This window comes from Rhinolophus sinicus, chromosome 14 (assembly GCF_057876585.1).
Source record: "Rhinolophus sinicus isolate RSI-liver-muscle chromosome 14, RSI-T2T, whole genome shotgun sequence".
Taxonomy (NCBI): domain Eukaryota; kingdom Metazoa; phylum Chordata; class Mammalia; order Chiroptera; family Rhinolophidae; genus Rhinolophus; species Rhinolophus sinicus.
Window position 1 is genome coordinate 48,423,505 of NC_142514.1, and position 26,788 is coordinate 48,450,292.

The window sequence follows — 26,788 nt, forward strand, 5'->3', positions numbered from 1 at the left end:
ATATCTATGAGGTCATTCATAGTATTATTTATATTTGACCTATTTGTCTTTCATCATCTCAGCAGCTCTATTATTACTTGTTTTTAAAGATGAAGATACTGAGTGAGGCTCATTGGTATAAATGACTTATCCTGGGACACACAGCTAATAAGTGGTGGAACTGATTTTCTACTTAGGCTTTGGATAGTGCAAAAAGCAAGAGCTTTAGAGCCAAACATATCTGGGCTGGAATCCCAAGTTCATCCACTAGTTTTGTGACCTTAAGTAGGTGACTTAATCTCTTGGATCTTTGATTTTATTATCTTTAAAATGAAGTTCATGATATCACAATTATAAGCTTCTTTGGTGTATTAAATAAAAAACCATATAAAGCCCTTGACACTCATCCCTGCCAATTTGAGTACTTATCAGTGACAAGTAGGTATTCATCAAATGGCTGTAGTTTTAAGCCAAGAACTTTTGAGTGCTGCAAAAAACAAAGTGCTTAATATGTAATAAGGGTTTTTGGAAGCTCCAAACTTTTATAGTATGAAGTGGTCTGTGCTTGAGGTTCCAAGGATTTTCTGCCTCCTCACTTTATCCCTAATTGAAAACGAATGCACGGGACAAACTGTGCTTTCACAGGGCTCTCTTGCGGTAAAGTTCATGGGTTTGCAGACTGCTTTCCACAATTCTAGTGACTGTTTAGTCCCCCCCACACACATAGACTCTAGCTCAGATCGCTGGTAAGCCAGCGAGGTTCTGTGTGTTCCACGGCTACAGATCGGTTTGCTGCCCAGTCTATGCTGGCTTCCGGTCACAGGGTGTAGATGAGCTGGGCCTTAGATAAACTGAGGAATGGGTTAGGATGATCAGTCATTAGGATAATGGATAGGTGAAGTACCTGATGTGTTTTTGTCTGTAAGAAACAAAAAGCCAATTCAATGTGACTTGAAGTGGTCATGAATAGGTTACTGAACTTCTCTGAGTTTTAACTTTCAATATTCTAAACTGGGATAATATAGGATTATCGTAAGGATTAAATAACAAGAAGTTCAAAGTGCTTACTCAATCCAAAATTTGACGTAAAGTAAGTGTTCAATGAATGTGAACTGTTTTTGTTCTCATTGTTATTTTTCTTATTGAGGTTCAGAAGCTAAATACAACTTCCCATTTACATAACTACCAAGAAAATTTTTTGTCAGACCCCCTTTTATGTATAAACATTTTCTCAGGAACTATGGTTTTGTACTAGAAGTTCAGGCACAAAGAACTGTGCTCAAATTCCTTCGCTGTGTCTTACTAGCTATAGGATTGGACAACTTTTAATTCTCCCTGAGACTCATCTACAGAATAGAATTAACAATACCTGCCTCACATGGTGCTGTGAGTGGTAAATAAGATTGCATGGGTGGCAGTACTCGGCATAGTACCTGAGGCACTGGTGCTTGTTGAGACTGAATTTGAACCTCAGTTTCCTTATCTGTAAAATGGACATAAGGATACTTTCCCTACAAGTTTGTGATGAGGATTAAATGCCATGATAGTAGTATTAGTAATCTCTTACCACTATGATTTTTAATAATACTACTACTGTTATTGCTGGTGTATTAATTATTGCTTATTGCTATTATTAGTCATTCTTACTGCTCTTGTTATTTCTAAATCAAATAATATAGATTCTGATTTCTTTTCATATCAAAGAAATACTCATAAAGGAAGATGGCTTAGAAATACCTTTACAAATTCTTCAGCCCATTAGATTTTTGTTCAGAAACACATTTGTTATAAGATGCTTTAACTACAAACGTCTAAGTATTGCTTTGTCTTGTGCACCTGAAACTAACTTAAAAAAATAATAATTAAAAAAAAGAATATATAGGACTGACTGTGCATGAAAGCCATGTAAGGAGGCTCAGCATTCATTAGTCACTCGGGAAATGCAAATGAAAACCTCAAGGAGATAGTACTTCACAGCCAGTAGTACAACTAAGATTAAAAAAAAATGTAACAATTGATGAGTACGGGAGCGAATAGAAACCTCATCCATGTCTGATGGGATTATGAAATAGTGCAGCCTCTATGGAAAACAGTTTGGCATGTCTTTAAAAATGCTAAACCTACAGTTATCATATGATTCATCAAGTCCATTTCTTGAATTGAAAACCTATGTCCATGTAAAGAACAGATGTCATGTATAATAATTCACAACATGTGACTAGATAAACAAATTGGGGTATAGCCATACAATGGAATTCTACTCAGCAATACAATGTAACAAACTGGAAAAAAAAAAAAAAAAAAAGATGCTTTAACCGATTAAATCACATTTCAGCATGTAAAACTGTTCCTGAGCAAAATAATTGTTTAATGTCATTTAAAACTAGTGAGGTTAAAAATTAGTGATATAAAATGTGTTGCCCTGTTTGAGTACATATAGGTTATCTAGCTGCCCTACACTTCAGATTTTCGGGGCTGGCTTATGGGCGATCTTTACGTAGCACTAGGGCGTGACTTATTACTAGATGAAACAGCCTGCTCAATCGAAGTTGTTTTGGTGGCTTTCATGCTGTTAGCTGTTGTGTCTTTGTGCTCTCAGATAACATTTATTCCTTGTTGCTTTTCCTTCTCATGAGCTTTAAGCACAAATCTTGAGATATGTTTGTCTATAAGTATGCAAGTCTCTGCCATCATTTTTCTTTCAATCGTTTCCTGATGTGGCCCAGCCCTCTCAACTGGAAGCCGGGATCCACTCCATCAGGAAAACATGCTTTAGTAGAAAACCAAAAGAGTGACATTTTGCAGATATAACCCTAGAGTAATGTATATTACATGTGTGACCTTTTTTGCCATGCTGAGGAATTGCTGCTGCCAGTAGTTCGGCTCTTACTAAAAAAACTACAATATCTGTTATAGGCAGTAGGGCGTACTGCACATAAAACATAGTCAGAAAACTTAGGTTTGAACCCTGACTCTGAGATCTTCTAGGTGAGTGACCTTGAGTAAGCTGCGTCTCTCACACTTAGTTTCTTTAACTTACATTTGAATCCCTGCCTTGCCACTCTATCTTATTAACTGTGTTCTTCGGCTTCATTATGATAAAAAATGTTTGTACTTCTAAGGAAACCATTAAAAAGTGAAAATACCATCATTATAGAGGGAGAAAATATTTGTTAATCATATCTCCGATAAGGGAGTTATTTTCAGAATATATAAAGAACTCTTACAACTCAACTATAAAAAGCCAACTAAGCCAATTTTAAAAATGGGCACAGGATTTGAAAGACATTTCTCCAAATAAAATACACAAATGGCCAATATCCACATGAAAAGATGCTCAACATCATTAGTCATTAGGGAAATGCAATTCAAAACCACAATGAGATGCCACTTGACACCCACTAAGATGGCTATAATGTAAAAGACAGACAATAACAAATTTGGGGGAAGATGTGCAGAAATCGGAACACTCATACATTGTTGATGATGTTGTAAAATGGTGCAGCCACTTTGGAAACAGTTTAGCTATCCCTCAAAATTTAAAATACGGAGTTATGATATGATCCAGCAATTTTACTCCTAGGTATATATCCAGGAAAAACAAAAATATACATTCACACAAAAACTTGTATATAAGTGTTCATAGAAGCATGATCCACACATAATAGCCCAAAAGTCAAAACAACTCAAGTGGCAATCAACATAAACAAAATGTGACATATCTATAAAATGGAATATTTTTCAGCAATAAAAAGTAATAAAGTACTGGTATGTTCTATAACATTAATGAATCTTGAAAACATTATGTTAAGTGAAATAAGCCACATATTGTATGTATAATTCCATTTATACCGAATGTTCAGAATAGGTAAATCAATAGAAACAGAAAGTAGGTTAGTGGTTGCCAGGGGCTAAGGCAGGAGTGTCCAAACTTTTTTCAACGTTTTTCACCAAGGGCCATATGCCGTAAATACACAAACAGCCGGGCCACTCACTCGAGGTGAAGTACGCATTGCCTCACCTGGTTTATTTAAGTAAACTAAATATATTTTTGGAATTTGCTGCGGGCCAATTAACAATGGATCATGGGCTGCCGTTGGCCCGCGGGCTGCAGTTTGGTCACCCCTGGGCAAAGGGAAGGGTAAATGGAGATGGGGGTTTCTTTTGGAGGTGATGAAAATGTGCTAAACTTGGATAGTGGTGATGGTTATACAATTGTGAATATACTGGTAACCATTGAACTGGACATTTTTTAAAGTTGAAATTTATGGCATATGAATCATATCTCAATAAAACTTTTATTTTTTTAAAGGAACTTAAACTTTTTGATAATCCTATGAAATTGAAAAATGATATAAGGTGACTTTTTTTTTCCTGTTTCCAAGAGTAATAGGATAGTCTCTTGTTGGGGTTATGGTGGTGAATTAGTCACATGTCATCTTTAAAATTCCCCTTATCAAGTCTTTCCAGATAGCTTTTGCTATTTTAAAATTTCCTTCAAAATCTACAGACAATCCTTTATTAACAGTCTCAAAAGTCATCATGCTGCCTGGTTGGATTAAACGAATGACTTTCACCAATGCCTCTGTCTTCTCTGCTTACTCCTTCTTAACAACGCTATTGCTCCCTAAACCAGCAGAAAAAAGATAAAGCCTTTTCCTATAGGAAAGTTACCTTGAACATTCACCCAGACCCAAAATATAATTTTGATGAAAACGACTCCTATTTAATTATAAACTAGGCCAACTGTATTCTTTCTTGTTAGCTGTAAGCCTGTGGACTAGCACTCATTTTTATTAATTTATTCATTAATTAATTTTGCAACAAATATTTATTTAGCACCTACTTTGTGCCAGGCACTAGAGTCGGCACTAACTATAAAGCAGTAGAAACAGTTCAGGAATCTTGTTTCTCTTGGAGTCACGTGCTAGTGGGAGGATACAGATGAGACACACAATAAATAAAGTATGTATGTTAGAAGGTGATAAATGCTGTGCAAACGCCGTTTGAACAATGACTTAAGGAAATGTGGGAGTGAACCATAATGGGAACTGGGGAAGGGCATTTTAAGCACAGAGAATACCCAATGAAAAATTCCTGAGGCAGAAGCATACCTGGCACGGAGCCAGTGCAGCCCAAATAGAGTAAAGAAGGGGAGCTCAGGGAGCAGTGGGGTTAGGGAGCTGACTGAGATTATATCTTGGGTCTTGTAGGCCATTGTTAGGACTTTGGCTTCACTTTGAATGAAATGGGGACCAATTGGAAGTTATTCAGCTGACGAATGAGGTGGCCTGAGTTAGGTTTTTGAAGAATTACTCTGGTTGCTATTTTGAAAATAGACTGTAATGGGGCAAGGAGATAAGAGGAAGACCAGTTAGAAAATTGGTTTTCGTGTCTAAGTGTCGATTGTCTGTGTACCTCTTCTTTTTTTATACCTGTTGCTGCCACTGCATAAAATGAGTCCTGTCCTAAGGTCAGCTTCTCTGAGACATTGTGAGGCTTAGAAAGTTGAAATGTAGAGGAAAATATGAAATAAAGAAAGCAGGTATCCCTTCTAGGAGCACACATCCAGTTATAATACAAGATTATCAAGATCTAGAAGGATGATACATGAGACTAAGTCCCACAACAAGAGACAAAGGCAAAGCCATTCAGACAGGTCTTCTCCTTTGATTGCAAACCAGTGTTTGTCAGTGTGAGCCGTGGCAATGATCGTATTCTATCCAGAGATCCAGAATGTGGAGACCCTTGTCCTCTCTGTTGAATGTCTCTGGGGTATGATTTGTCTCGCTGGGAGACAGATGCCGTTAGTTCTTCGTGGATCTGAGGATCTTTGAACCTGTTACTGCTGTGCTGTGTTAATGATAAGCCCCGTGGCCTTCGAGGGCTATTGTATTATAGCTGCTAAAGGCCAGTCTTCCTGGGCCAGAGGTGGACATTTAAATACACACCAGCATGCTTCGAGCCGTCAGGGGTGTTGGTCCCAAACCTGGACAAAATTGAATCTGTTATTCTAGTCACACTGTTATTTCTTTGTGTAACATAGACATTCTCCTTGCTCTGTAATCTCCTGTGATGAAAAGGGCTTCTAATCTCTCCAGGGTTTTCTCTTTTGTTGTGGTATAACATATGCCATTCAGGAAATCTGACCCCATGTGTTAGGTGTTCTTTCATCGTACTCTGAATGGGCTAAACAATGCAGACTGAGTCAGACAGGAGGTTCGATCGCTCGAAACGCAATGCAAAAAGGTGGAAGGAGACAGAATTTTATTTGATTCATCTGCTCACTCTCTCTGTTAAATGAAGACCCAAAAAACATGCTCACGTATCACCAGGCATGGAGGAGAAAATGCAAAATGAGAGAGAAAACACGGGATACTGTTTAAAGGAAGATTTTGCCACGATTTTGGAAACTCAAATGCTTTCCTTTTCCAAGATAAATTAGAAGACATGCTACTACACACACCATGGGAAGTTATCATTCAGATTTGACTGGAAAATCAATGTTCTCATTTGATATCTAAAGGAAACTACTGATGATGTTCCAGTTGAATGCTTACATGTTAAATGTTAGGTCATTTGTATTTCTATCGAAAACGATGTCTGCACTGGCAAGTGGCATGCCATCGGAAAGAAAAATAAAAGGACAAAGAGGTAAGCAATAACTATGTGGCTGCAAGAACACAGGGAAATGAATGAAAATGAACGGAGTTCCTGAGTGGTGGGACATTGATAGAGCATCAACCCTTCAGCATGTTGCATGTTAGTGATCTGCCTCCTCCCCGGCGACATTCATGGATCTGGTAGGTGTTGGTAACGCTGTGAACAACAAACTTTATCTGACAGTTCAGGAATAGAGCTGAGACATGGTTTCATATTTAGAATGACTGAACAGTAAGACATTTAAAATAAGCAAAAAGACTGGGGGAAATGGAGTACTTTGTAAAATTCTATGACATTTAAGAAAAATACTTTGAGTACATTCATATATTAAAAATTCTTTATTTTATTTATTTATTAATTAATTTATTTTACAGATGTAGGTAGTGAATTAAGTGGAGGTTTTCTGCTAGAATAAATTCTCTGTTTCATCAGGCCAGGGTAAAATTTGTGAATGGTTTTCATTTTTTTTTTCACTTGAATTTTAAATTAAGACTATTTTTGAAACGCTTTCCTTTATTAGACTCTTACAAAAAGACGTATAAGGTAATGAGCCATTACTACAAAGTGTAAAGTGGTTTTTTTTTAACCACTCAAATATATATTTTTATGTGGCTAATACATAGTGGAACATTTTTTTAAATCTTGGGTTTTTTTAGAGCTATAGGAGAGATGTAAAATACTCTGCATTGTTTAAATATTTCTATTTTCTGTGAATTGTGTCTTCATTTTGAGAGTTAAAACAGTAAGAAACATGGAATTGTGGGTAGGTGGGAGACAGTGGGTGTCACAAACTCGAACCAAGCGATGATTTGTGCTGATTTACTCTTGTGTCATCTCATAATCTCTGGTTTACATATGCATCAAAATAGAGGAAAATGAGCATACATTTTAAGCATAGTCATTCCGTACTCAGGAATTATTTAACTTTCCAACTACTCTGAACGTCAAGGCTTCTAGAGGACAGAAATTATGACTGGCATAGTTATTTTGCAGAGTACCTAGCACAGGCTTCAGGCAGTTCATTCAATGAATACTTTAGGTGGCGTTGAGGAGCAAATCAGAAAAGCAAAGCTCTCTTACTCTTAATTTTGAGCATAATTAGTTCTCATAAATAAGACCACAATTTTTCCTGGTCACATTTTTTTCTAAGGTCCAGAGAAAATATAGAGGACATGAAAGGAAAAGGAACTTAGAATGTTTCTTTTCCCATTAACAATGGAATTCAAAAGACAATTGTGTAAAAAAACAAACAAACAAACAAACAAACAAAAACCTTTTACCCCATTTAAATATAACTGCAGTTGAGCGAGTCATGAACTTTAAGGAGTGGAACATTAGTGGTCTGTGATGAAATAAAAAGGAGGTGGTTTGTTAAAACTAGAAAACATTTGATTGCACAGTTAGGTGGGTTTCTTGATGGTTTCAGAGCTATGAGATACAACTAATATCATTGTGAATTTCTAAAAAGAAGATATATTTAAAAGGGAAAAATAATTTAAACATCTGACATAAAAAAGGGGTGAAATACCTATTAATATCTTAATGGAAAACAGTTTGAGAAAAGTGATATTTCAATGAAATATACACTGCCTGAAGAACTAGATTGATATGGATACAAATCCCAGCTTCATTGTTTACCAACTCTGTGACATTGGACAGGTCTGAGCACTAAGTCTCTTGTTTGTAAATGAGGTTATAATGCTTTCCTTGCAGTGTTGTGAAATTTAAGCGATGCGTGAATCACCTAACATAGTTATTGGCACATATGAAGCACTGAATACTAAGTTCATATTAAGAATGAAATGTGAAAAAGAGTATAGGTATTATGTGTTTGATTGTGGTATTTCAATGAGATGTAAAAGTACTTTAGCACAGTAACTAGTCCAAAGAATTAACCCAACAAATATTAGCCTCTTTACTGCTTGTCTCATCACCTTGATATTGTTTATAAATTGGTTAGCATTTTGTTGAAAATCCAGATTTTTTTAGTAATGATATGTTGTTCAAATCAACTTTTAAAAAATCCCACTTATCCATTAAAATGGCTGATTCATTCACATTTCCAACATACATTTGTTGAGCACTTACTATAAACTAGGTACTGTGTTAATCTTCTGGGATCCAAAGTTCTGTAACCATCAGATAGAGTAAACCTACAAATAAACCAACAATTTAAAATCAGTGTGTTAAAACAATAATAGATGTGTGCACAGCCTGCTTTTGGCCACACCTATGTCAGATTGGGGCATCAAACAGGTGTGCCATACTATCTAGAATTCTGATGGTTTAGTAGGCCATAACTAGACAGAGAATCACAAGAAAAACCTTCCATATATAACAAAGCTTAGCAAGATTCTTTTCAGGGGAAAAAATTTAAAAAACGGTTGCCATTCCAAATCATAAGAAGGGAAGTGATTGCCTGAGACAATGCTGAAAAGGTTAGATAAGCCCTTGCAATAGCTTCAATTTTATCCTGATAGCTATGAGAGTCTTACAGCAGAGAAGGACAAAGCCAATGTGTGGCACCAGCCTAAGAGCAGAGACTGGTTAGGGTGTTTTCTATGGAAACAAAGGGGGCTTCCATCAAAGTAGAGTTGTATTCTATTTTTGGAGGAAAAAATTCAGGCAAGTACTACTAACCTCACAAGAGTCTATTTGTGTTTTTCAAAATCTTTGAGGTGACCCACTGGCTCAGTCAACTCTTAGATGGCAATTTGCAATGATCAAAATGGAACATCACAATTAGAGCGTTGAACTGTAAGTGGTAAAGCATTTTCAAGGTTCAACAACTAAAGGCTTGGAAACTTGCCTAATGTATTCATCTAAGCTCTCTACCTGATAAAGATGTATCTGTTTTTATATATCTTTTGAAGAGTTAAGTGTACATTTTATATTTTCCAGTTGAACGCATTTGACTTACTTGTTTTCGTTACTTTACCTGTATTTGTTTCTACTGAACGACACGTAACCATGATGTCAGGTGAGAAAATAACATTGGGCTCTACATTTCCAATTACACCCACATCAATTAATTATATATAAACAATCACTTAAATGCAGTAGGAGAGCTAAATTTTAAAGGAACCCTAAGGGAAATCCTTTAGCGATGAGAAGAATTATTTTTGAAGGAAAATTACTTACCAATTTATTTGTTTTGTATGTATCTATTTTGTACCACATGGTCCTTAAAGCAGGACACACCTACATTTAGTGAATTTAGTAGACAGGATATGAGTTTAACCTAAGCCCATGTTGGCTACTACAGCAACCATATTAGAAGCTAAGGTATAGATTTGTAATGTTCCTAGAAATCAGTAAATACTTGTTTATTCTTTGAAATAGTAGAAAATCTGTAGAGCCTGACAGTGTATTTGTCACAGCTAAACACTGCACAGAAGCTAATGTTCAAACTGTGCAAGAGCTAACTTTTAACAACCATTAGGTTACAATCCTGTGTGTAGTTTCATTGTGAAGGGTGCTTTTTATTTTATTTTATTCTTTTAAGCTCAAAAAAGGCTCTTTGCTTTAATTACCCAAGCCAGCATACATGCCTGAGATCAGGTCTCTGTGATGAAGATAAAAACCAGTAAAACTTGAATACTCACAAAAATGCAAATGCATTATCTTTTACTGATAGTCACTGATAGGTACAGACAGCAGAAAAACTCATTTTAATCTACAACTAATTTATTTAGCTGGAACATAAACACCCAAGACTTTCAGGAATGTATTCATTTTTAGTTTTCCTGTGCTGTGGACATTATCCTTCTTTTGAGACTTTAGCCATAGCACAAGCAGTATGAGTTGAATGCCTGTGAACTACTTTGATGAGAAAACCTGTGTAGAATATTTGAAGAATTACATTATTTCTTCCTTCCTATGCTATTTAAAGGAACTGCATATAGCCTGCTCAAGCAGAGCACACACTACTGAAGCTGCATAATCTATCATTCATCACATTATTTGCTGTGCTCAGCATGAAGCTAGGTGTCACGGGGTGCAAAAGAACTGTGGATGCACTTGCTTCAAATTCGGGGCAGAAAAATACACTTTTCCATGAGATTATTGTCTTGACAAGTCAAGCAAAAGGTTTTCTTTTGTTTGTTTGTTTGTTTGTTAGATTGGTTTTTTGATAGAGAAAAGATCTAGAAGGAACACATATTCTTATTCAATATTCAAAACTAGGTAGTACTTAGTACTAATATTATAAGCTGATTAAAGACAGATGGCTCAGACTATTATTATCAGCTCAGAAAAAGACCGAAAATTACCCTGAGAGTTGACTGCAGGAAGGGATGGTTAGCTGGCTCCTGAAACCTTCCTCTCTGTCAGAAAGGCAGTTTCCTGTTTCATTGCATAGTTGAATCAATGAAGGCTAGGTTCTGGAAGCTAAACACAGACGAGGAAAATGCCAAGATTGGAGGACCCTGGCAAAAAAGGAGAGAGCTAATCTGATAGAGAATGTCTTGAGAGGGCCCCACTTGCAAAACCACAGATCTCATACTGCAGTGGGGTCAGGCAACACCTAAAAGTGGCAGGGACTTCCGCTCTTAAGATATATTCCCTGCCTTCAATCGGAGCCCCCCAAAAGTAAACTCTGTTGTGCCAATCACAGTAAGTTAGTCTGATGGCTAAGACTTCCCTCTTAGGATTAGTACAGTGATTTAATTTCCTTGTAATAATTAAAGGTAGAAGAAAATAAACATCTTAACTATACTCTTCAACTTATCCAAATGATCAGAGCACTGGTGAAATTAACATTGTAAAAGATAATCAAGTCATAAAATGGGTATTTCTAGCAATTTGTGTCAACTAATTAAAAGTTAGCTTTTGAATTACCATGCCTGCTGAATCAGTTTTTAGTAAAACCCACACTATTGTATTTCATATAAAATAGTTCTATATCAAGAAAAATCTTTCTTAAACTTATGCATTAATTATCCAAACTTTGGTGTGAGTGGTGTATAAGGAAATGTTCTAATCACCACTAACCTCAAAATTAATCTTTGTTTTCTTTATGATCCACTAAAACTGCATGCATGATTTAACTGAATTTTCAGGGTGCTATATAGGGGTGTTAACTCTAATAGGCTCTGAACGTGGTGCCCCTGGTAATACAATGCTTACTAGAATTTGTCCTTGCTAGGTTCCTACCTAGGAGGAGCTTGTCCTTCAGTGAGAGAAACAGACACATGTCAGTTAGAAGACAATCTGAGAAATGCCGTAAAAGGACTACCCTAAAAGCTCCATAAGGCCCCAAGAAGAGCTAGCACAGGCTTCACAGAGGAGGTGCTATTGGATTTTGGTTTTTCTGGGTCATAAAGGAGGCTTTCCAGACAGAGAGAAAAGCAGATGCAAAGGAGATAGAAATGGGCATGACTGGTCCAGGGAAAGATAAATTCTATACTGTGACTTTTGTGTATTGTTTATTTTCTGTCCCCACTCCTTCCCACATCACACCCTACCCAAAACTGGAATGTGAACTCCATGAGGGCAAGAAATTTTGTCTGTTTGGATAATGGATAGATCCTAAATGCTTAGCACAATAAGTGCTCAATAAATCTTGTTGAAAGAGTGCATGAATGTATGTGTATGTGTGAGTTGTAATTGTGTGACTTGGGACTTAGGCTTCTCCACAAGTTCAAGTGATTTGGAAAGATGGCATGGGGCAAGCCTTGGTCTTCAATCCGCTTACATCCTTGAGAATACTTAGCTGAAAGAAGATTTGTTTTAAAACTAAGAGTTACTCTGTAGCCTTTATTCTGTCAGCAGCAAAGTTTCAAAGCCCTGAATTTTTTTTTTTTTTTTTTTTTTTTTTTGTCCAAGAAGTGTCATAAGGTGCAGACAAAAAAAAAAAGGAGTCAAGTTTAGGCTTGTGTCCATAGCACGTTGGAGCCAGATAATAAATATTCAGGCTCTGTAACGTTTTAGGAAACCCCATTCAAGAATATTTAGTGTAAGCCCTTGGTGTTGATTTCCGAGTAAATAACAGGAAAGCTCTGTGGCCTTTGTTTAAGGTGAGGTGCCAGGATAGCTCAGTAAACAAAGCTTTGGAAAGAGTCATCACAGACTTCAGTATGTTGCTGTGAAAATCCAAAAATTTCAGTCACATCGTCAAAAAGCACTTTCTAAGATACAAAGGGAAAATCTTAGAATTAGAATTCGCATTTAAAACTGCTGTGAAGTCTCATCACAATGCCTACTATTCCTTAAACAAAAGATAGTAAAGAGTATTTTGACATTAATCTATTATCTAACAATACTGATAAACACTCATTCGTTATAATAAATGATCTATAGTCATGTCATTATATTTCCTTTTTTTAATTTTTATTAAATGCATTGGGGTGACATTTGTTAATAAAATAATACAGGTTTCAAGTGTACAATTCTATACCACATCATCCATACTTTACATTGTGTGTTCACCACCCAGAGTCAGTGCTCCTTCCATCACCATGTATTTGACCCCCTTCACTCTCTTGTTCCCCTCCCTCCTTACCTTCCTGTAACCACTAAACTGTTTTCTGTGGCTAGGAGGTAATAGATCGATGTCAAAATACCTTTAAAAAAAAATGATGTCCTATAATTAGTAGAAACAAATTTAAAAAATTGAATTTTTAACAATTCATAATAGCAACAAAAATATGCAATACTATGAGAAATGTATAAAACTTATAGAAGGACATCAAATACGACCTAAATATACCACAGTAATAAAAGGGAAGATTTGCTATTTTAAATATACATGTTTCCTTAAATTAAAAAAAAAAAGACAGTAAAAGGAAAAGGTTATATATGCATCTCTTATTCTCTTATATATTATTTGAAAAAGCTCATGATAGGTGACATATTCTGAAATTTCCATGTAACAGTTTTCCCCTTCTCACCCCACCCCCAAAAAAAACTCAAAATAGAAGAAAATGTATTATTTAAAAATATTAAATATCTATTCTATGCCAGATTAAGGTACTTTAAACACATTTATTCTTCATAAAAACCTATTCGATAAGTACTATAATCCCTATATTGCAGATTAAAAACTAAGGCTTAGATGGTGTTTATTTTCTCATTTTCATAAAACAAATATTGAGCACAATCTAAACACAAACTCAGGTCCATATGATTCTAACTCTTGCTCTTTATACCATATGATAAAGACAATTTGTTTAAGTATTGATTTCTTGACTGCTAATGAGACTGTTTTAATTATTGCTACTATTCATAAAGTTTATAAATATTTAAATTTATTTAGTGAATATATTTAAATCTTTCATGGTCTTTTAAACAGAAAAATAATATTTATTTGGTGAATAAATACTTAGAAATATTTGATGATCTAAAATATTTAGTGATCTAAAATATTTGGTGACTAAAAATATTTTGATTGCTTATAAAACAACAGTTCACAAATGTTTATAATACTTGTGCTACAGGCAAGAAGGCACTTATATAAGGCATACTACATGCTGAGACATATAAATAAGGGAAAGACTATCAAGGATCTGATAATTAAGTTTGGATAATGAAGCATATATGTTCAATACCTAAATCTCTACATCTGTCAGAAAAAAAATCAACCTTCATTTTTCACTGCTTTGATTAATTCAAGGTCACTGATTTGTTGGTGTTTGCCTACCTTGCCAGGGAAACTCACCCAGTGTATTTCTTTGTTAATATCAAAACACCCGTAGATTATGAGTAGCCAGTGCCAGACTACCTAGGTACATGTGCATGCATAGAGAACAGTGACTCTTTTCTCCTTTATCTGGCAATAGGACTGCTCATGGATGAGTTGGAACACAGAATAGACAACGGGGTAGGTAAGACTGCACACAGAAGCAGAAGTTACATGGAGGAGAACATCTAGTATTATGGCATGGAGAGTAAGATTTGCCCATTGACAAAAAAAAGTCCATCATGGACTGCTCACCCATCAAAAACATATTAGAAGGAAAGAAACATATACCATAGGAAATATAAGCTAACCTACTTGCTTACCATTGAATTTGCAGTGTCTAGGATGACACAGTTGTCAATCGATATTTTCTGAGTGAATTAATAAATGACCCAGGATGCTCAATTCATTTGGACAAGTGTAGTTGTCAATAAATGATTAATTAGTTTCCTGCATGGGCTGATGTAAGTTTTCATCTCTGGCATCACTACAATTTCTGATTGAAGTGATAGGTTATATACACCTTAGAAGAACTGGGAACCCTCAGAATGTGTTGATTGTAAATATATCTATCTGAACCTGATTCTAGAATTTCTAATATCCTTTCTCATGGCTCCAGAATCCAGTGCCTATTTTCTCCATCTAAAGAAAGTCTAGGCCAGAAGGAAATGGGGCTTAACTGTCCAAGAAGCCCTCGAAGGTTCCATCCCTGTTCCACAGAAAGAATTCTAAAATCTCTTTGGTAAGGGAGATTAACTGAGTCCATAGATACTAATGTTCATTGATTCATTTAGTATTTTCCAGAAGAGCACGCCATTCTGTGCCTAGCTAGGGGAAATAGAAACGAACAACATGTAGTCATTATTCTTCAGGAGCTCATCCTCAAGTAGGGAGGAAGCAGAATACATGTTCCTGCAATCTGGTAAGTATCTTAATAAAAGCATGTGTTAATAGGAATGAGAAGGTAGAGATGGAGGAAAAGGGCAGAAATGATATGAAACAGCATAGCTAGTTGGAGGAGCTGCGTGACATGAGTGGGTATTAAAGGTCACATCAAGAAGATAACATTAGGCGATAATGTTGGTTTAAGGTCAAGCCACATATCACATAGGAATTTGTTGTGACATGCTAAGGAACAGAGACTTTTTCCATAAAAGCTTTGAGAAGACATGCAGGTTTTTAAGCAGGGAGTGGTATGGCCCACAATTTATCATGTAAAAGGATGATCACATAGGTAAAGGTCACATCGAGGGGACTGGTTATGAGGCTGTTGCAGTCATCCAGGAAAGAGATGATAATGACACAAACTAGGTCATCTATGGCCAGATAACGAGGAAACCAATTCAAGGTAAAGGAAACAACGTTCTGGGCTAGGTAACCACTTGGGTAGCTACTCGCTTGTTTAGGACACTGGCAAGATTTGGCAGACCACTGGCTGATAAGACAGGTTTCCCACAGCTGTGAAAGGGCCCTATTTCACTTTTATTGGTACTGGTAGTGGTGATTAGATGTGGTAGGTAAGAATGATTCTCAAGTTGCTAGCTTGGTTTACTCTGTGGATTTTATGTTGTGTGTGTGTGTGTGTGTGTGTGTGTGTGTGTGTGTGTGTGTGTGTGTGTCCACTGCCTGGCATAATACTTGTCACTGAAGTACAATGATACACATTTTTAAACAAGTAGCTAAAAATAATAGTTATCACATTTAGAGTGCCCACCAGGTGTTTATTCATGTGTCATTTCATTTCATTATCATTTTGCAGATTGTGTCATTCAAGGACATGTAACTACCAAGAGATGGAGCTGGAATACAAACCCACATGTACCTGGCCTCAGTGCACATATTATTACATGATGATGAATGAAAGGGATGGATAAGGGAAAGATGAATCTAGTGGGGGGAGAAACTTCAGGGCTGGATCAGTTAGGAAGCTCAGCCTTGTAAATAATGTTCAGTATGTTTGGTAGCTTTAGCTATGACTTATTGTCTGTTTCACAGCTAAATGAATGGAAAACTGGGAAAAAGAAGCTTATTGTTTAAATCAAATAATAAAGAGCACTTTCAACACCCTGCTTTGAGTAAACATAACTGATTGCCAAGGCATTTGTTATTCTAGCTAACCTAAACTTTCAGTGCTGAATCTAAACACATTCTCTCTTGTTTATTCCTCATTGAAAAAGTAAGTTTCCTGCATCATGGCCTTTCCTGTTCTGGGACTCTCTTATTAAATTATATAATATATATATCATATGTACTATTAGCTGCTGTGATAACATTGAGTGAGCTGATGCTTCGTGGCCAATAGACAATGGTTGAAGGGTACTGTTTTCTGTATTTCTTGTTCTTGGCCAGTTTGACTTTCTAGACTAAATGACTTCGGATCCTATTCATTTTGGCACGTAACCTTGAGATTGACATTGGGGTTACTCCCTTATCTTTGTCCCCAGTTTTCTCTCTATTCCACTTTATATTTACTTTGTATCACCACCATTGTTTGCCAACAAACACTGCAGAAAGCAAGGAGAAGCAAGATAGCAGACAGTTCTACATTCTTCACTCTGGTGAGGCTGTTCTATGCACAGCTCTTCTAGGCAGCTTTGAAAACAAAAATCCATTTTAAGGATGTTTATTAGTTTGATTTGCTATGATTAGCCTTGAATATCCTTACTAGTTTAAAGTTGCAGAGAGAGAGAGAGAGAGAGAGAGAGAGAGAGAGAGAGAGAGAGACGAGTGGAGACCTTTACTTTAAAACTGTGTAATTAGATTAAGTATTGTATTTTTTCTGATTTCAATATGCTATTGTTTACTCAGGCAAGTAAGACTATTACTGAAAAGAGACGCTTGAAAAGCCAGTAAATAATATGTTGTGCTTAACAAACAAAAAAGCAGTTGGTTCTGCTTTCTTCTTTTTAGTTTTATTTTGAATGTTTTTGAAAGAAATGTTAATTCACAGAGCACTAGTTTCCTTCCTATCAGTTGTCACAGGAGTTTTTGTTGTTGTTGTCGTTTGCTGTTTTCTAAATGACAGTAAAGCTTTGTTATACATGTACCTACGTATTTTTTCCTGAACATTTGGACATTTCTTGGAAACTGGTTAAAGTTTAACAGTAGGATTTCATTAGTGTTTTCAAGAGGTAGTAATTTGATTGTTTTGAATTTTTATACAAAATATATGTAGAGAGTGATCTTTAATAACTTTATAACTGAAATATAAAAGGCAATACCTCCCATATTTAAATTAAGTATTTTAGTGAGCATTCTTTTGTTTAATTTAGTTTTAATTGCATTATTAATTGTCACGAACAAGATATTCCTAGGGAAAAAGCTGGACAGATCATCTAATTGCAGCTTTTACTGCTTTGAATGATAAAGTGCCTTTGATTTGGTGCTGAGCCAGGAGGGCTTGATTGATAATATCTGTCTCAGATGTCACCCTGGGAGAAAAGAATAAAACCTCAGTAGACTTGGTGCATTGCAGCTGTCTCTGCTGCTCCAATTTCTCTGCCCCATTGACGTCATTGGGAGGTTTCAAACCAGTCCAGAGTGTCTAGTAAACCTGCACATAAATGAAATGAAGAAACAGAAAAACACTGATTCATAACCCAGCCCTCACTCCAAAGAGGTAGCTGTTATATTTTCTCAGATATTGGGCAGATGTTTTCTCTTTCCTGCACTTCAAAAAAAAAAAATTATTAAAATTCATCAGCTATCCAGAAATGTGGGAAAGCCTCCAACAAGGAATGGGAATTGCGTAAACCCTTCTAAAATCAGATTACAGCACAATGAGCCACGTTGGCACAGGGTTCTCAGATATCATAACCTGTATCCAGCTTGTCTATAAGATCAGGACTGTGTGGAGCAGAAAGTGGCATGGGAAACAGCTTTCTCTGCATCAGGAGAACTTTAACCACCCAAGCAAGTTCCCGGCACCATTTCTTCCTCTCTTCATTCTCAGCCTTTTGTATTGAGTTCTAAATGAGAGATGCCCAGAAACAATGACATGAGCACAGAGTAAAGTATTTTCCAAAGAAGATGACAAAGTCTCATAGTTGTTGTTTTTTGTTTTGTTTTGTTTTGTTTTGTTTTGTTTTGTTTTGTTTTATGAATTTGGCAAAGAGAAAACACAAGAGGAAGCAGAGGAGGAAAAAAAGAACACTTTTATAATCTGTTTTTTTATTTATTTTCTTAAAAGCTGATTTGTCTGCTTAATTAACTATATGATAAATTCTAAATCTCAAAATAATTTATCATAGGAAATCTTTTCTAAATGGTGTCATGGAGCAATTTAGTGACTTGGCTGACCATTAATGTTAAAATATGTCCAAATGACAATTTTTCATCTGCTGGGCAATGGGACTCCAGACAAAAGGAGAATGCTCTCCCTTCCCCTTCTTTTTATTCACACCCCTTCCCCATTCCCCACCAGGTATGGCAGGAAAGGACTCACAATTACCAAGTAGCTTTCATTTCTTACTCATCCAGCAAGCTCCATGGCATACAGTTAGAAAATAACTGAATCTTTCTAACACTTTAAAGTACACAAAGCATTATCATTTCCATTTTCCCATTTCAGTCTGACAGACAACCCTGTGAGGTAGATAATATAATTATCGTTATTTTATAGATTAGGAGATTGAGTTTCAGGCAGGTTAAAAGGAAAAAAAAACAAACATCTTGCCTGAGGTACTTGTAAAAGGCAGAGTTCAGATTCAAACCCAAATTTTTGGAATTCTATATCCGTCCTCTGCTTTCTTCACCATAAGTCCAAGGAGGTAGATTTTTTTCAATCCCATGACCTACCTTTTGGAACCACTTGAACTTAGCTGATACGTATTGACCACTTATTACACATGGCAGTTACTTTAGGATAAAAGTGAAGAGACATGTGTTGGCCTTAGGAAGGTTAGAATACTGGGGATAAGACATAGATCCACATATAACTATATTACGAGACGGAATAAGACAAAGTGATGGCATCTGATCAGTGCATCTTCACTGAAGCAGCATTTCTCATAAGTGTGTTACTTATGGTATTTCAATAGGGAAAGATGGTGGGTGAGGCCATTTTGGACCAAGGGACCCTCATGAACAGAAATCAAATAAGCAAGATAGATAGAGGGGTGACAAGAATAATAATACAAAGGATCTTATTTTAAAACTGAAGGTTGGGATCTGGTGAAAGTTTGGTTAGAGCCGTTAGTGGCAGACTTTAAATGCCAAGGTGTGGAGTCAGTAACAATGAGACATTTTAAAACATGCTTTAAGCTATGGAATAAAACTATTAAATCTGTGCTTTAGTAAAATCAGTTAAGCAGCCATGTGTAAGGTACATGAGAGAAAAGAAAATCTGGCTCATGATGTCAATTAACAGGTTCCATAGAAACCTAGAGGGGGGAGATTTAAGAAATAGGATAACTCAGGGCTCTAGGAATGCATTCATTCGTTTAAAAGTATGTATGGAGCATCTCCTGTCTGCAAGCACTGTTCTGTGTCCAAGAATATGACAATCACAGACTGATAAACTCCCTGCCTTCATAGGTATTCCATTCTATAAAGGGGAAAATGGAAATGAGGGGCAACTTCACCAAATGCTTCAGGGCTAGAACTAACACCACTTAGTGACAGGTGGCTCTGAATGGAAGAAGCATCGGTGCTCACTTGGAAATTATCTGCTGGCGGGAACATGCCTCATGGCCTTTTGGCTAACAGTGCACTTACTCTACAAAGGTAGCCTCCTTAAGACATTGTAATTACAGTTGGCATGGATACTGTTATAGTTCAGATATGATGAGGTATGGAAACATGTCTGGCAAAGCACCAAGGGCTACATAAATATTACCATGATTAGATGTGAATTGCTTTTTTTTTCTGTGTGTGTCTTTGTTCCAACAAAATATTAATATTTCAGAGTGTTTAATCTGGTAAATTATTTCCCAATTTACTTATCGATTTAAAAGCAGAGTCAAAATATGTTTCTATTCATTATGTGTTTTCAAAGAATCTCAGGGGGTTATTTCACAGGAATGTTGCTTGGAACTTATCTTGCCATATAACATTTTTATTTTGTTGCTGCTGTGGTTTCTGCTTATATACTAATACAATATACACTATGAAAAATGTTATTATGTATTGTGCAAGGAGCCACTAAAACTAGTGTGTAGGGTGCCAGCACCTCAGGGAGAAGGGATTCAATTCTGCCTTATCTATTGATACATTTTGTGAGCTATGTCACCTTAAGCATTTAATATTTTAAACATCGAATTTTCTTCTCTGAGGTTTTTTTACGTGAGTCATTTATTACATAGACTATCAGTATTTTTTTTTTATATATATTCACAAGTCTCAGAACTTATTTCCAGTGTTAATCTGTGGGTCATATTATAAATAAGATTTTTTTTCTTTTTTACCATGTATAGTTAAAAATTAACAGACATTGGAATCTTACCTCACATTCAAGCAAATATGAGCCATGTAATTAGATTATTACCCAGTCAATAGAAATCCAGAGGATCTGGGTAATGACTCCCTTTATGTGTCTGCCTTTTGTCAAGTTAGAATGAGAATACACATGAAAGCTGAAGTGGAGAACTGAGAATATTACCTGGATAATTATCTTTGAGGAGTTGTGTATTAAAAATAAGATGATAATAAAATGACCTTTTTACATTGATAATTACCCTCCAATGAATTGCTGTTTTACTGAAAAGAGCTTATGCAGTAAATCGTTACTGATGTGTATGTACACATGCCGAGTGTAATGACTGAAATGGTTCTCTCTCTACCTATTGAAGATGCGTTTATTTTCTGATCACTTCTGCCCAACTGAATGAAGATGAGACAGATAAATGACTAATTTGATCAGTGACCTCTTATATCTATAAAATTTAAGTTTTTAAAAACCCTCAATGATCTTACTGCTTAGAATTTTGGCTCAACGGAAGTGACTGAATTTCCTGACAAGCCTTTCCAAAACCCACCCACCACCTTTCCCCATTCTCCTTCATCCTCTCTCCATGTACTGTCCTCAATGTTCCCTTTGCCTTGTCATACTGTATTTATCTGTTTACTTGTTTCTTTCACCTCTAGACCATGAAACTCTTGAGGAGCATGACTATTTCCTTCATTTTTTATACCCACAACACTTAGTAGAGCTTTTGACACATATTAGGTCCTCAGGAAATGCGGAAAATACAGTCAAACTTTCTTTTAACCCTGGAGACATGGATTTCATGGCTTTGAGGGGGAAGTTTTATTTTCCTGAAAAAGAGCTCTTTTGTCCTTTCTGCCTAATAGAAAGGCTGTATATCTTATCATCTCTTAGGGCAACTTACTGAATGTTGAGGTATATGAGAATAATAATAATAATAATAATAATAATAATAATAATAATGGCAGTAGCACCTACAGTTTACTGAGTACTTACTGTTTGCCAGGCCTGTGCTAAGCATTTAATATATAGGAATATCTCAGTCAATCCAGGTGAATATTATTATTGTCATTTTGCAGATGGGGAAACAAATAGGTTAAGGTACTTGCCCCAAGTCACCTTGATAATAACAGTTGGTAAATCAAGATTAACACATTTTTCTGCCTCTAATGCCTACTTTTAACAGTTATGGGAAATTGACAAGTTAGCTTCTAACAAACACATTAACAAAGACATGGATTTTATTTGTGCACAGGGTTGGGGTGTGGTAGTCACATATTAATGAATGGCTGTTATATATGTCTGTTAGTGCGGGAAAATAAAACTGATATCATTATCACAGTATGCAGAGAAGAGTCAGATGTTTCCACAAGGAAGGAATTTCAAGTTGTCTAGTCTTTTAGCATCTGAATATATTTTGGAACAGGATTTTTTAAAACTCACCTTTGGTTTTGTTCTTGAATATGAAAAATATGCTTTAGGAAACACGTCATTGTATAGGGGACCAAAAGACATGAATTCTAATCTCAACTTTGTAGTTTACTGAGCTGTATGACCCCGCATAATCCCTTGAACATCCTGAGCCTATTTCTTGGTTGTCAAATAAACGCACTGGAGGGAGCGATGTCTTATGTGCACTATATCCCATACCTTCCTAATCCCCTGCTGTGCTTGCTTTGCTTCTGAACAAGCTCTGAAGCCAACATCAATTTAATTTGGTGAGAGAAATCTTGTGGGCCTACTGTAGGTGAATAGTATCATCTCAGAACCTAATAATGAGAAATCTCCATGGGATTCTCCATAGTTTGGGGTTAAAAGGAAACTTAAAGAGTGAGGGGCACAACGGTTCTTAAAATATTTACAGTTCCCTACATTTGGCCTTTTAACCTTTAGTAACATTGACCAAAGTACTTTTAAACTGATTCTGGCTAACATTTGGAGGAAATCCATGAGGTGAGGTTATTATCTATAGGGCATGCTTATAGGGAATGAGTAGCAAAGTAAAAGGGACATTTTAGGTGCACTGCAATTCAGCATCAAGTTGGCTTTCACCATGAAAAGGTGCTTTGAATAACTGAGATCATCATAGTGATATTCCTGAGCTGAAAGGAATCTTGAGAAGCTGTGTAGCCCACCTTTCTGCCTGGGGTCATGCCATATTTAAACTATAAAAAGAGATTAGAAATCTTGCTTGTTTTTTAAGGGAGATTCCACAACTTCCCCTAGTCCTTTATTCCAGTAACTGACAATCTCACTTGTCAGCAAATCATTTTTCATAGCTAACCTAAATCCCTAGGGCTGCAGTTTGAATTCATTTTCTTCTGTCCGTAGAGGTACAAAACAGCTGGTATAATAACTTCTCATGTACATGGGGATTGTTATCAAGATGTTCTTCAGTTCTCATCCTGAAGCCAAATTCCTCGAACCTTTCTTCATAATTTCTTTTTTGTCTAACCCTTTAATCGCCAATTCCTTTTGCACATATGAACTCTCCCCAAGTCTTTATCTTCTCAGCTGTGAGACCCAGAATAATATATAATGTGTAGCTATTATACCCTGGGAATTGCTTAATTGAACATCATACCTGAACATAACTTGGATTCTATTTCTATTTAAGCAAATAAATGATGAAAACTTATCCTTTTAACATTAGAAGTGCACACCATTGTATTAACAGCAAGAGAGATTACAAGGGTATACATTGTCTTAAAAATCACAAACTCACAAAAATCGTAAACTAAAAACTAATAAATTAAGGGAATGTCTTTTTTTAAAAAATCATGGCCCCTTCCCTCTACCTTTCTCCTCCCATGCTAAGCAGAAGTTTGATGTGATAAGACAAGAATAAGTTTCATATCAAACAACTCCAGTTTCAGTCCTGGATATAACTAGATTTAATGGACAAGAAGATTCTAATTTTTGAGCTTTACTTACCTACTGTGTTCCATAAGATGATAACAAAAATGGTTAATTCCTTGAGAACAAGGACCCCTTATTTATTTGTGTATCTTCGGGGCCTAGTTCAATTCATAGCATACGTTAACACACGCTTTAATGTTTGAATTTTTCTGAAAGATTGTGAGAATTAAATGAGGTTATATATGAAAATATTTGGTCAACGATTGAACTCTGTATAACTGAGTCATCACTATTAACGTTTAAAAAGTCATTATTAGTAGTGAATTAAAAAAAAAATAAGCCCGACTTTGATTTGGACTCATCTTTCCAAGAATATTTCTGTTATCCTTTTTTTGCATAGCTTGTAAAAGATTGTCTAAAGAGAAGTTTCCTAAAATGAATAATCCATGGTACAAAACTTACTACTTGGAATTCAGTGTGTCAGTTTCTTCTGATGAGCAATCTGAGACTGACAAATGAACTAAAATGTGACTAGGCGACCTCCCAGAGCCAATTAAAAGTCACCCTGGCACCAGGAGAACAAAGCTTCTCTGAAAAATTTATATTTTTCCAGGCCTTCCATGACCTTGGTACATTTCCCTATGTGGGAGAGAGAATCAATGATATCTTTGACTGACAAAAGCATCCAAAGGTTTAAATAACATTGCTTTATTTATTAACAACATGACTAAAAGGAGTCATTTAAGTACTTGACCTTCTTCCATGGGGGAACATTGCCAAAAGTCCAGAGGAGTAATATAGAGAAAATTTTTATGGCAGGGACTTAAAAGGGAGTGTTTGTAAATAACAGTTTGATCTTTCCAAAGAGCACCCTTCCTTGTCTTTATACTTGGTTTGCAAATATTTGACTCAAAATGGATGAGCTTAGAATCAAAGTGGTTCAGGTTGAGATCTTAGCTCTGCCATACAAGTAGATCAATCCTTGGGAAAATTACTCAGCCTCTCTAACCTCAGTTTTCCTCTGTAGAATGTGAAATATGTTACCTAGTTCCTAAGCCTCCTGGCACTACTGGGCTCTTGGTAACTTCATTACCTCCCCCACCTTCTGTTCTTCTCTCTTGCCTTCCTTGTTAAGTGAGAATTGGCTGGTTAATATGGTTTACAGAACTAGTATGTTTGGTGGACTTGAGAGATCTCTGTAAGAAGTGGCTGAAAATGTTGGATAAAACATTTTATTGAATTTATTTCCAAGAGTGATATTGATTGTTTGATAATGACACAAAGCTATAAAGCTCTGAGAATGTGCTCCTTTTTGAGAAACTAGGTTAAAAAAAGAAATACACACACACACTCACACACACACACACACACACACACATATCTTTAAAAGTGAAAATTGATTACAGCCTGCCAAGGCCAAATAGCATGGAAAGAATTCTGAACTAGAAATCAGGAAGCCTGGATATGGTGCCAGCTCTGCCACAAATTAGATAACCTTGAGTAAGCCCCTTTTCTAGAATTTTGAAATAAGATTTCTTCATTTTCAAAATAAGGGAATTATATCCAAGGCTTTCCTATATCAACAGCGTACAGCACTGAGATTCAGGGCTTTTTACTTTCTCAAAGAGATACTGCCTGGAGTGCTAAAGGGTTGAGGTCCCATCTGCTTTGGCCATCAAATCTTCAGACATGGAAGACTTTTGCAGAGTGATATGGCCGATAGGCCAGCACATCTCTGTAAGGACGTCTGTTTCCCTAGTGTGAACACAAGATTCTGGAGGCACTTTGTCCCCCTCACATTTCTTTTTTAGATGAAGACTATGCTGTCTTGAATGGTGAGAATGTTTGTCACTAAATAGAAAAGTAGAAAAAGCAACAACAAAGAACAGTAAGGAGTTCAGGATACAAGAAAAAAACAAAAAGGGAGTAAAAACCATGGAAATCTGAAACGCTGCAAATAATTTACTCTGCCAAGTCAAATTTCTGAGATTGAAGTCTGGATCAGTTTGTGTTGCTGCAGTCTCTGTTGAATTTACCAAGTAGATCTATCATTCTTAGTAATTTAATTTCTATGGAGCTGGAAAGATAAAGATATTTGTGACTCATTTATGGCCTAAATTAGATCTCTTGATTTGCAATAAAAACTATATTTAAAAAGATTATATTTTTGTATTTTCTCTATCTTTTCAGAACTTCAGAAAGGACCATGTCTAATTGCATGGTTGGCATAGAGCCATTTTCTTGGCCATAACAAATAATAAATCAACTCACTTCACCCAACCAAAAAATCAGGATAACTTATAGATGGTAATATCTCGTAGCTAGCAGCAGTTTTTCCTACTGTTATAGAGAGTAAAAAATAAAATCAGAGACACACATCATAATCAGTGCTTTTCTAAATAGAATATTCAGAAATGGTATTACTCCCAGTCAAAACTGAATTGAAATACTCCTCAGATATGCCATCTAAACTACAGTGAATAACCATCCACTTTTGCTCTTTTCCTACGTGCTAATGAGGGAGAGTATAAAACTCAAAGAGCATTGGTTTCTTCAAAATCTCCTATCTGGGGCTTGGAATCCATATTTTGTATAAATTCATTTTTTCTCTCAAAAAAGTCAAAATAAAAATCTAACTTAACCCTTAAGGGTAAGGTAAACAAGGAATAATACAACGACAAAATTTAGAACCCCTAAAAATTGAGATTTATCATGAAAGCATTTAAAATGCAGTAGCATTTAATTTGAGAAAGAAAAGGAAGACCCTATTTCTATATCTTTCTCTTCAAAATTTACTGCTGTTTCACTGGAAGAGGAAGGAACAGGTTTCTCCTGAGTTGGCAAGTTAGTGTGTTTGAATGGAATAAAGAGAGAAGGCCAAGGAAATCACACTGTTTTTAGTATTTTCTTTGCAAAGAGCTTTTTGGGACCAAGGCCATGACTGCTACCAGTAAGTACTTAGTTGCAAGAAGAATGTGAGTGAACATCAACGAGGCTGTGGCTTTGTATTAATACACTATTAATGTCACTAATGTTCATTTGAATCTCAAGACTTACGAGCAAACTGAGCAGCTAATCTTCTGCAGTGAACCCCAGATCCCCTTTATAGTGAGTCCTGGGTGTAGGGGTTGTTTCTTCAACCTGATATATAAAAATCCACTCTTCTGAGTGATTGCAGAATACCT

General features: G+C 36.1%; 1 protein-coding gene across 8 annotated transcripts in view; it reads left to right on the forward strand.

The window, feature by feature from the left end:
• PDE4B (phosphodiesterase 4B) overlaps positions 1-26,788 on the forward strand; it is a 565,055-nt gene that overhangs the window by 381,981 nt on the left and 156,286 nt on the right. Inside the window, exon 1 of one of the 8 annotated variants that reach the window (XM_074334884.2) lies at positions 6,718-6,782. The exons of the other annotated variants lie outside the window; for them this stretch is intronic. Coding sequence (XP_074190985.1) covers positions 6,733-6,782 — 50 coding nt within the window. The 5' untranslated portion in view covers positions 6,718-6,732. Of the gene's footprint in view, positions 1-6,717; positions 6,783-26,788 lie in introns of those variants that run through there. 8 annotated transcript variants of the gene reach the window in all.